This window comes from Microtus pennsylvanicus, chromosome 14, assembly GCF_037038515.1.
Source record: "Microtus pennsylvanicus isolate mMicPen1 chromosome 14, mMicPen1.hap1, whole genome shotgun sequence".
NCBI classification, from domain to species: domain Eukaryota; kingdom Metazoa; phylum Chordata; class Mammalia; order Rodentia; family Cricetidae; genus Microtus; species Microtus pennsylvanicus.
Window position 1 is genome coordinate 3,414,747 of NC_134592.1, and position 12,190 is coordinate 3,426,936.

Sequence of the window (12,190 nt, forward strand, 5' to 3'; positions counted from 1 at the left end):
CTTTAGTACAACTAGAATGTAAACATTCTAGGATAGAGTGTATAGACAGAATGTATAGAATGTATCAGTACTATTCTTTATTGTAGACAATCCACAATACTACTATTTTCTTGACCTCTGTGGATCCACAACAAATGGCTGACATAACTGAATCTCTAATGACAAGAGACAGGTCTCACTTTTGCCTACAGTGGTCTACTCAAGGTGACTCCATAGACATATGACCCAGTTCTATGCTCCACATTTCACAGAAGCTGAAACTGAGATCCAGCCATAACTACCTTCAAGTTCAAGAGTTCTGTTTTTTCTTTTTCGTTCAGTACAGCTATTACACAAGTGCCTCTTCTGTCACTGTGGTGGTTTGAATAAGAATGGCTCCCATAGGTTGGCACTATTTGAGAATTAAGAGGTGTGGCCTTGTTGGAGGAAATGTGTCGCTAGGGGTGGACTGTGGGGTTTCAGAAGTCCAAACCAGCCTCAGTGGTTCTCTTCCTGCTGCCTACAGATCCAGATGTAGAACTCTCGGCTCCTCCTCCAGCACCATGTCTGTCTGTGTGCCACCAAGCTCCCTGACATGCTGATAATGGACTAAACCTCCGACCTATAAGCAAGGCCCAAATGAAGTGCTCTCCTTTATAACAGTTGCCATGGTCACAGTGTCTCTATATAGCAATACTAACTTCAATGACTAAGACAGTCACCTTATACATTAAGAAATTTCAGAAATAATCACATTCCCATGTCATATCAGAATTTTTATTGTATCAGCACTCTCATTTCACTTGTTGTTGAGAATGATTATATCTCCATAAAAACCCATATAGCATATACCTTTTGAGATGACTTTTGCCAGCTGTTCACTGCTATCCTTATGACTTGTGATTATATTTGTAGAACTGAGCCCTAGTGATACCCTGAAGGGGGTGACTGAAGCATAAGAACTCCTGAAGTCTTTGACAGCCTTAGGGGCAGAGGCTCCCTAATACATCTCTGAGGGAATGCAGGGCAGCTACCAATGTATTAACACAAATGGCAACACTGCTGTTCAGAAAGACAAAAAAGTCTAAATATTAACACACTGACTGTGGTTAGGCCAGGCAGTGGTGGAACACTTAATCCCAGAACTTGGGAGGCAGAGGCAAGAGGATCTCTGTGAGTTTGAGGCTAGCTGGTCTACAAAGTGAGTTCCAGGATAGCCAGGGCGACACAGAGAAACCCTGTCTAAAAACAAAGCAAAACAACAAATAAAAACCAACCAAACAAAAACGCCTTGTGCTTAAAAGGTCGTGGTAAGTATTTAATTACTAATGAATACAAACGCATGCTTACCTTTGGTATGGGAAACCGCAACTGCGCTATTTGAACTTCACTGACAAGAGGAACAGTGATTCGATTGGGAAGCACCAGATAGTTTGATATTATATCCAGAATGATAGTATCAGATAAACCACTGTTAGTTGAAAGACAAAGAACAATCATATATATATGTGTGTATATATATATATATTTAAACATGTTCAATCTTGATCCTATAGCCATGTAGGGGATGGGAGTTCCCTAACTTTCCTAGAATAGTACTTAGAGGCAATATTTAATGTTTCAGCTACACTGCTGTTGTAACTATGAAGCAGAATTTTTTTTGGAATATAACATAAAATTCTAGCTCCATTTCATAATTTAATGAACAATCTTTCAAATATCTCTATATGACTTAAACATAGTTAAGTTACATTTCTTTATATTTGTTTTTTAACATAAACATTTCAAATATATGTAAAAGCATAGAGAATAACAGTGAACATTCACAAACCCATTTCATGTTTATGCATATTTTATTTCTTTACTGTTGTATATTGTTTTAAATGAAGTAAAATAATTTAGTTGTTTTTCTTCATTCTGAATACTTCAATAATTTTGATCAACTATATAACACTGCATAACAAACTCAGTAATACAAATAAAAGACTACAGGAAAGCACTGTGTATCTATCTTTACCTGTTTTTAAGGTAGAAGTGAGAATTAAACAATGCATATATGACAAAACTTTTGGAGACATATACTTACTCTAAAAATTTTTACTAGAACCCTGAGTTTTAAAAAGAATGATTACTGCCAGTCCTGTCTGGTGTTGAGTTACTAGCAAATATACACAATTACACATGCAAACATGTGCTCTGTCGTCATAATCACTTAAGCAAAAGTGATCCACATGTGGTAACAAGATATGGACCTTTCGGTTTAATAAAAGGAAAGGACTCGGTCACACACAGCACCAATCTTCCTATCGGAATGCAGCAGGTCATCTTTGCTGTTAACACTTCTAAAGAGATGTAAAACACTTGAGCTGCAGGTGCTGTGCGCCTGCTCTTCTGTAAGGAGCTAGAGGATCCTACACAGCCGATGTCAACTCCTTCGTACCTTCAGCAATTCCTCTCAAAGTGATTGCTTTGTTTATACTGAAATACCTGCTGAAACAGAGACCCCTTCCTAACTGAAGTCCTAAAGAATCTCCCTCCTCACTGCTGGGATAACACAGCCCTTGCCTTCTGCTGGCACTACTATGCTCAGAAGATAGCGATCCATCCCAGCAGGAACTGGCCAACATCCCAGACAGGCTCACCAGCGCCCTGTACTAGTTAGTAGGTGCGGACACTGCTCCCAGACCCCTACACAGCATCCATCCAACCGTCTACAACTTCTCGTTCAGGCACTGGTGTTCCTGCGCATACCACTGACTTCTGCTTCTGACCCCGACCTTTGCCCTTTTCCGTATTCTCTGTGTAGAATAAGCTCTTCCCTGAAACCTAATGGGGATTTTACAGCATGACAACAAAAACAGTTTTCACAGTGAACTGATTCAGACATTATTTTTACTTTGTAATAACTCCAGTTCTTTTTGTAGCCCATGAATACAACATATATCTTATCTTGCAAAGCCTGCGTAAGAGTTCACTATATCAAGCTCTGTTATTAAATAGTATCTTTTTTGAGTATTATTAACATAAGGCTTGCTCTATACTTGATATATGTAACAGAAAATCTTTTTAACATAGGGTTCTCACATAGGGAAAGCTTGCCTCAAATTTGCTATGTAGCCAAGGATGGCACTGAACTTCTGATCTTCCTGTCCCTACCTCCCAAGCACTGGGATTCCTAGCAGGTAGGTACTACTATATCAGGCTTAATAGAAAATCTTTGTGCGATTTCCTATTACACAGTTTAATTTTATATTTTATTACATAAAATATGCATCACAAATACTATATTTTATAAAATATATACAATTACATACAAATTATATATAGTATATCTAAATATGTCATTTTATTTTAGAAGGATATTTCTATATATTGCCACTATGCCATAGATAGCTTACTTTTAACAATGTATGCATATTTATCTCTGTACGTGTCATATATAAGCATGTATTTGTGTGTGTGTGCATACAGGTATGTGTGCATATTTGTGCATGTGTCTTCATGTGGTGAAAAGAGGTCAACATTTGATATTGTTATTCAGATGCCTTCTATCTTGTTTTCTAAAGTGAGACCAATCACTAGGACCTAGCGTTGGAAGATTTAGTCTAAGATAGTTGGTTAGAGAGCTCCAGTAATTCACTAGCATCATATCCCTGTGCTAGAATTATAAGTACATGCGATTACACCTGGCTTTTTATACAGATGCTGGAGATCAAACTAAGGTTCTGATGCATAGCACACACTTTGTCAACTCAACTATTTTCCCAAGTCTTTTAAGTATGTATTTTCGTGATATAATTCAATATATACTATAATATAGTTTATACTTACATATAAGATTTACACATTAATAGAAGATATAAAAATAAATCTGCTTATATTACAACTAAGATGAAACTAGTTATGTGTGCAAATGAAATGTGCATATCCACATGAATGTGTCTACTGTGATTGTGTATAGATCCTTGGTAAATAAATGGTTTCAGACTGGCTGCAGTCTTGTGAGGGGCAGGGCATATCCTTCTATGCCACATTGCCATTTTCAGAGGTCATACTATGTCATTTGCAGAGCAGAGAGATGATCAATTAGCCTTCTTATTTAAGTCCTCCTATGACGCTGAAGAAAGACAAGGTACAAGAAGTGTTCCTACATTAACCTTTGCAGATACTTGTTGCTTACAGCAGACTAACAAAATCCAGCAAGCACGGCTATTTCCAGAGAAAGTTCTCCCTTTATGTGGGATACAGCTACATCACTCATGAGTTGGGGGTCATGGTGTCCACATAATTGAACATTCCTTGGCTTCTCTGGCTGTTAAAATCACAGGGCCCACCCTGTCCAATCTGTCTGAAGACAAGCTCAAGGACTCACCTGCAGACTGTATGAACAGTGTGCATTAATTGGCATCAACACCTACCTGAGCCTAATATCCCACAAAGAATGCTCTGGTAGCTATAAAGGCAGCTGCATGTTAAGCTCTCTGAGAAAACCTGTGGGATTCCCATCTATGTCCAAGTGCTAAGAACTGTGGTTGGGTTAGAGTAGGCGTGTAGTACCCATATCTCAGCTGAGTGACAGCACTGAATTTTAAAGATGACACACTGAATTATTATTTTGTAAATTATCATTTGGAGAGCTGGGTGTGTAGCTAGAGGTATAATGTAGTTTAGCAAATACAAAATCCTGAGTTTCAGCTGGGCGGTGGTGGTGCATGCCTTTAATCTCAGCACTCGGGAAACAGAGGTAGGTGGATCTCTGTGCGGTTGAGGCTAGCCTAGTCCACAAGAGCTAGTTTCTGAACAGCTAAGGCAGTTACACAGAGAAACCCTGTCTCAAAACCAGTCCCAGCCCTGAAAAAAAGTCCTGAGTTTAATCCCCAACAAAAGACTTAAATCACTATTTTGTTTGTAATTAAGATTCTAATGAACTTATCAAGAAACTTTTCAAAGTTGTATTTTCTTATCCACAGATAACAGTACTTATATTAACCTGGTAAATCATGGACATTTTACTTCTGACTTGTCTCAGATTATTAAAGCTGCTGTCTTTTTTAACTCAGAATGAAACAAAACTTGATTTTAGGAGTCATTTCAGAGGCATAAACAAGTATACGGAAATAGAAAAAAGTAGTCTAAAATCAAAGTTTTGGAATTGAATTTGTAAGCTATTTAAGGATAAAAACGTACAGATTAGCAAAATAGCCACTAGAAATAAATGTAACTAATAACAAATAAGTCATGCATTTTAAACTTCAAACAAAATGATCAAAAGAACAAAAAGGAAGCTTTGAAGGACAGACTGCACTCTGTCCTAATCTACCATTTCAGGCACATGGACAGTGACTCATCTAACCTCCCACAGGGGAATGTACACTTGGTGACTTGTTTATTATTCATTAAGTTGTCACTGAATGGAAAAGAGCTTCCACTGCTTTGGTTTAGAAACTTCACATTTAGGTTCCAATGTGACCCACTTTCTCAAGAACAAACGTGAGGAGAGGCAGACTTCCCTCAGCAGCCACTGCAGTCAAACTGACAAGACTTACTTCAGTCCAGGGATGTCCAGGAGATTAGTCAATCCTGTCCAGTTAATCTCTAAAAGCTGTTTTTTAAAAAAGAGGAAAAGAATTAAACATCAGGCATCAGAGCAAATACAAACAGGTTTGTGGAAATGAAGTAAGTATGATACACACCATTCCCAAGGGCTAATACATCAAAGACAGCTTTCTTTCACTGCACATGAAGACCTGTCTCAGTTTTTACTTTTTGATAATGCCATAATTTTATCTACTAAAAGCATATATAATTTGTTTGCCCTTCCTCCTATGGATGAATCCCGAAAATATTTTCCAATTTCTTTTTTATGATAAGTTAACATTCAGTGAATATCCTATGTTTTGCTAGTTTGTCTTTGTTATTTGTTGGTTTGTTTGAGATAGAATTCACTACATAGCCTTGGCTGACTTAGAACTTACTATAAAACCAGGCTGGCCTTAGACTCACAGAGACTGGCTTGTCTCTGTCTCCCAAGTGCTGGGATTAAAGACATGCACCACCAAGCCCAGCGAACACATATGCTCACTTAAAGGGAGAAGGATCTCTCTACCCCAGCAAAATATTCTGATCTTACTAGAAAACCTAGAATACTAGGCATGGTGGCACATGCCTTTAATCCCAGCACTGGGAAGATGCGAGGCAGATGGATCTTTGACTCAAGGCCAACCTGGTGTACAGAGCAAGTTCCAGGAGTCAGGACTCTCCATCCAGTTTTGATCTTCAAACCCCTTCCTTATATTACACATATTCCATGCAGTCATCTGAAAACCACTCCTATTATCAGCTTTGACAACCTACTTATTTTACCAAAATAACTCAAAACAAAAAAATTTCTCTGCCTAGTTGCAATGATTCATCAATTCTTCAGCTTTCCCCCATATGCACTGCTATTCCTTAACAAGACTGGCAAGAGTATAAGACATGTCCACGGTTGGTTCAAGAGATCTATTATAAGTCGGGTAGTGCTCGCACACACCTTTAATTCCAGCACTCAGGAGGCAGAGGCAGGTAGATCTTTGTGAGTGCAAGGCCAGCCTGGTCTACAGATCAAGTTTCAGGGCAGGCTCCAAAGCTGCTACACAGAGAAACCCTGTCTTGAAAAACAAACAAAGAAATCTATTACAACATAAATGTGCTATATTTTCAGTGCAATGTGCTTCGAATCTCAATTACTTGTGAGGCTGAAGCAGGAGACTTGCTTGAGACTAAAAGTTCAGAACCAGTGTAGGCAACAAAGGAACGCTGTCTCTCTCTTACTAATTTTGTAAATAAAATATCATTATAAATTATCTAATAGCTGACTTGTTTTATTTTTGAAAGTATGACTCTGATCTAGAAGTGAGCTCAAAGGCAGAGCATGCATGAGGACCTAGATGGGATCCCTAGCACCTGGGAAGCTAAAGACTGTTTCAACTTAAGACAAGCCTGGCCTACAGAGTGAGTTTGATTCCAGTTTCAACTACACAGAGACCCTGTCTTCCCCTCCAAAAATGTATGCTTCTGTTTGAACAGACATAAGTGAACGTTACCAGCTTATATTTAGCAGCTATGACTTAAGACTGTAAAGGCCCTTACATGGCACTAAAACACCAACCTGTTGTTAGTACTTAAGTGATATAAACACAACTGGAAAATACATCTCCATAAAAGAACATTTTAAATGCTATGTTTATAAAAAGAACTCTTGAGATTCTGTCTTACACCTATAAGAATAGCCAAGGTCAAAAACACTGATGACAACTTATGCTGGAGAGATTGTGGGGAAGAGGGAACACTGTGCATTGCTGGTGGGAATGCAAACTGGTACAGTCCCTTTGAATGTCAGTGTGGTGATTTCTCAGAAAATTAGGAAACAACTTTCCTCAAGACCCAGTAATACCACTTTTGGTATGCTCATCCATGCCACAAGGACATGTGCTCAACTATATCCAAAGGATGCTCAATTGTGCCACAAGGCCATGAGCTCAACCATGTTCATAGCAGCTTCGTTTGTCATAGCCAGAACCTGGAAACAACCTAAATGCTCCTAGACCGAAGAATAGATAAGGAGGGGCTGGAGAGATGGCTCAGAGGTTAAGAGCATTGTCTGCTCTTCCAAAGGTCCTGAGTTCAATTCCCAGCAACCACATGGTGGCTCACAACCATCTGTAATGGGGTCTGGTTCCTTCTTCTGGCCTGCAGGCATGCAAACAGACAGAATATTATATAATAAATAAATAAACAAACAAACAAACAAATAAATAAATAGACTGTTAAGTTGGGTGATGGTGGCGCATGTCTTTAATCCCAGCACTCGGGAGGCAGAGGCAGGTGGATCTCTGTGAGTTCGAGACCAGCCTGGTCTACAGAGCTAGTTCCAGGACATGCTCCAAAGCCACAGAGAAACCCTGTCTCGAAAAACCAAAAAAAAAAAAAAAAACCAAAACAATGGATAAGGAAAATGTGGTACATTTACACAATGGAGTACTACACCAGCCAAAAAAATAACGACATCTTGAATTTTGCAGGCATGAATGGAGCTAGAAAACATTTTGAGTGAGGTAACCCAGACGCAGAAAGACAATTGTCACATGTACTCACTCATAAGAGGTTTTTAAACATAAAGCAAAGAAAAGCAGTCCACAAATCACAATACCAGAGAACCTAGACCACAATGAGGACCCTAAGAGAGACATACATAGATCTAATCTACATGGGTAATAGAAAAAGACAAGATCTCCTGAGTAAATTGGTAGCATAGGGACCTTGGGAGAGGATTGAACGGGAGGGGAGCACAGAAAAATGTAGAGCTCAATAAAAATCAATTAAAAAAAAGAAGTCAAATAAGGAATGGCTAAATGGATATCACAATTTGAATCATAGCACCATGAGAGCTATGCTGTAGATCTGCCATTTATTTCTTCCTACTCATAATACAAAATGTATACACATTGAAGTGATAAGTGTATTTGCAAAACTTTCTACTAAACCAAGAGCCCATAGTAAATCTTGTATTACTCATATACTTCTCATTACAATATTAAGTTTAGTGACAGGAGCAACTAGAGTCAAGAGGCAGTTATTGTGAAGAAATTTTAATACCTATACCACACATCTACAAGGAACAGAAAGTCAAACCCTGAGTTCAGTGTGAAAATCTTTTATTTGTTATTCTTGCTTTACTATGTATACCACATATTACTCTTGATGCAAGCCTATGAGCATAGAAATAGGGGAAAATGCAGCATACCTATCCCTAAGAACAATTAGAAGATAAGCAGTAGTCCCCACATTGAGTATACTTGTTCAATTTGATTCAACTATATAAATAATTGGTTTTCTACCATCATTGTCAATACATAAACAAACTCACACTGCAGAAAAGCCACATGATTTCTAGAACTGTGCAAATACTTATGATTGTCCTAGTTCACTTAGCAAATGTATGATTCACAAGCGGAGAGCAATATAGGAATGCACATAATGTTGACGTCTCTCCTACACACAGACGTTATCAACTTTCTAGACCAGCTGGCCAGTAAGCTCTGGAAAAATTCCTGTCAGTGCCCCCCAACTCCCAGCCCTGGGTTTCTAACACTGGTTCTGGGCATCTGGGATCAGGTCCTTACCTCAGTGAAGTACACAGCAAGCCCTACTAAGCCATCTTCCTAGCCCTCCCTTTGGTTATCAGAACTTTTTTACTTTTTCACTCCTAGAGATTCAAATCTATGGCCTGACACATGGTAGGCAAGGAACTGTAGCACTGAGCTCCATCCCTACTGGTTATCAGAACACTTATCCACAATTTCTCCTTACTCTAGCATCACTGTAGTGTCACAACTTCACTAAAGTGCTAGGCCTATATTTAACTTTGTACTGTGCGCCAGGCACTGTAATATGTTTTTAGCAGCATGGATATCACGGCCTAGACTTTAGTGTCACTCATGTTACAGACGGGAACGGGCTGCTGTCACAGCAAGAAGACAAGGAGACCAGGCAAAGCCACCAGCTGGCACCCATACTGCACTGTTCCTGTCCCCACAGCATCCCACCACTATTCCACAGGGACTGTCCCTCCACAATAAGAACCACATTATCAAAACAAATTAAACAATCAGCAAGCAGAAAAACATGTAAGTGTTTTATATAAATCTTTGGCACTAGACTCTGAATCATTTGGGCAGTTAAAAAAAAAGTAAAACAAAAAAGCCCTTTTGGTTATATTTTTTTACCAGGCTCAGGAAGAATTATTTGGCAGCTAACAGTAGTAAGTTCTCATATTTTCCAGTTGAAAGTAACTGAAAAAAATTCCCTTCCCTCTAAAGAATGTTCAGTGGTTTTATTCACCATATATGGAAAAGGGAGATTCTGATATTTCTTCCTTCTGTTCTAGGCATTCAAATGTCCTCTGGGAGTTAATACTGTAAGCTTTTTTAAAAAGTGACTTCATTGGTGGGAGAAACAAACCATGAGAAAGCACTGCTACGCTGTGAGGAAGAAACAGACCTTGGTTTTGTTACTCCAGGGGAGAGGATCTTTATATTAAGAATATTTCCAAAGACAGAAATATTAAACTTTTTAGCAGTTTATTAAATAACTTTTAAAACAGCCATAAATGAAATCAGTTCTTATATAAACTGGCTTTTTAAAAAAAAAACTGGTAGGAGAAAAAAAATGTATTTTAAATCTGTGAACTTATTTCTCAAAAATTCAATAAAGTAAAAATGAACAGATTCCTTGATAGCTTTTTGAATTTTAATGCAAATGGCCTACTTAAACACACTAAAAATCAGAAAGTGAGAACAACAGTGCTGGAGGCACAGATGCATTTTCATGCAGAAAGAGCAGTGTCCGTGTTACCTTTGATTTGATCTAGCTAAACCTATGTTTTCAAAATCAAGTAATAATTTTCATTAAGTCTTTTCAGCCAAATTATACACAATGATCCTTCCATCTTAAATTGTGCATGATGTTAGTAGTACCTTCCCAGAAGACTTGCCAAGGATCATAGGCAGTGTCCCTCTTAGGAGGCATCTCACCGAGCCTCCCTTGAACTGTGGAGACACATGTGCCCTTCACTGTAGCACTAACTGCTCCTACCATACAACTTTCAATACTACAAGGCAACTTGTCTTGGAAGACAGACAGAAATCTTCTGGAAATAAATTAAGTAAAGTGGCTTAAGATAGCCAGAGAAAAGGAGAAGAATTAAAAAGTAAAAGACACGGTTAATATTTTTCCTCATTAGACATTCCATCTCTGTAGTTGGTGCCAGTGGACAGCAGTGAGAAATGTGGTTAGGATGGGGGAGTTTGGGCTTCAAATGCAGGCCGAATGCTAACTTAGCACACACAAAGCTCTGGGTTCAATTCCTAGCATTTAAAGAAAAAAAAGGCACTGAAGACAGCACTAACCATAGGCTGCAGGAGCTTGGGTAAGGAGAAAGAAGCCTGTCTGGTAAGAGTAAGAAATAGCTTCCTTCTTGTTTTAGAGCACTTACAATAATAACAAAAGAAATACAATCTAAAAATATGAAATGACAGCATCATCCTTGGGCAAGGTCTACAAGACCAATCAGAATTCCATTTACAAGCAGAGCATACAAAGCTGGACCTCTAGTTCATCAAATACAACTCCCCCCTCCCCCCCAAAAAAGAAGAAAACACATTTGCAAGAAGAAGCACATATCTCAGCAGGGGAGTCAGAGAGAGAAGTCTGTCAGAGCTCCAGTGCTTAATCTCGGGATGACTCATACAGAGACCTCTTAAGTTCAGTTCCAGGTCAGTAAAAGGAAACAGTATCTAGCTTTCCAAGTGGAGGATTAAATAAGCAAATGCTATAAAATCATCCTTAGTGACAGGTCAAAGGTAGCTTCAACTTATTTAGTTAAAAATTTCTTTCCTCAACTCCACAAATATTTCTATCTTCAGGGAAGACTATAAAGAGATCACACCCTTACTTAAGGCATAAAGAAGTGAAACACTCAGGAAAGAGTTAAGGACAGAATCTTGTTCTTTCACTTTATCCTTCTGTATATGCACATTACTGCCAAGAGAGGGAGAGAAAGATGACATCATGAGGTAACTACTTACTGGTTTCCTAAGGAAGAAGATGGACAAAGCTCCAACTAGAGGCATGTCTCCAATCAGGGGCTCCAGGATCACCCGCATGGTCCCATGAATCTGAACTCACATAGGAAATCACAAGTCAGGAAACATAATTCATCAAGGCCACTTGGTGACTCTTTAGCACATGGCTTGACACTTTATTCAGCTATAAGCACAAATACAAACTTACTTCAAAAACTTCGTACTTAATAAAAACTCCATAGCTTTTTTTTCCTGAATATATCCTTAAAAACTCTAAAAATGAAAATTTGAAAAACTTACCTGAATACTTTTCACACCAGCTCTACAGAAGTATCGTTTAATCTCCAAATCAATCTCACAATTCCCTACAAAACTAGCACAGAAAAATCCTTTATTACACACACTGAGTGAAATTAATTATCCTCTTTGCTATCTATTAAGATTAGGCATTGCAAAGCACATAACCAAACAGAATGGGTAAAGTAGCCATATTCATACTGTAGGCAAAACTGGTTAAAAGATGTAGCCTATACTACAAGACTCCTCTGCCATTCCAGGCTGAATGGATATATTGCTGTTAGGTTTCA

At 38.5% G+C, this 12,190-nt stretch overlaps 1 protein-coding gene across 4 annotated transcripts in view; it reads right to left on the reverse strand.

Annotated features, from left to right (window-relative positions):
- Nucleotides 1-12,190, reverse strand: part of Esyt2 (extended synaptotagmin 2) — a 71,574-nt gene that overhangs the window by 28,288 nt on the left and 31,096 nt on the right. For all 4 annotated transcript variants that reach the window (XM_075948010.1, XM_075948009.1, XM_075948008.1 and 1 more), the window contains exons 5-8: nt 11,904-11,976; nt 11,607-11,696; nt 5,526-5,581; nt 1,330-1,450 (exon numbers count right to left, since the gene is read on the reverse strand). In XM_075948010.1, the coding sequence (XP_075804125.1) occupies nt 1,330-1,450; nt 5,526-5,581; nt 11,607-11,696; nt 11,904-11,976 (340 nt within the window). The remainder of the gene's footprint in view (nt 1-1,329; nt 1,451-5,525; nt 5,582-11,606; nt 11,697-11,903; nt 11,977-12,190) is intronic.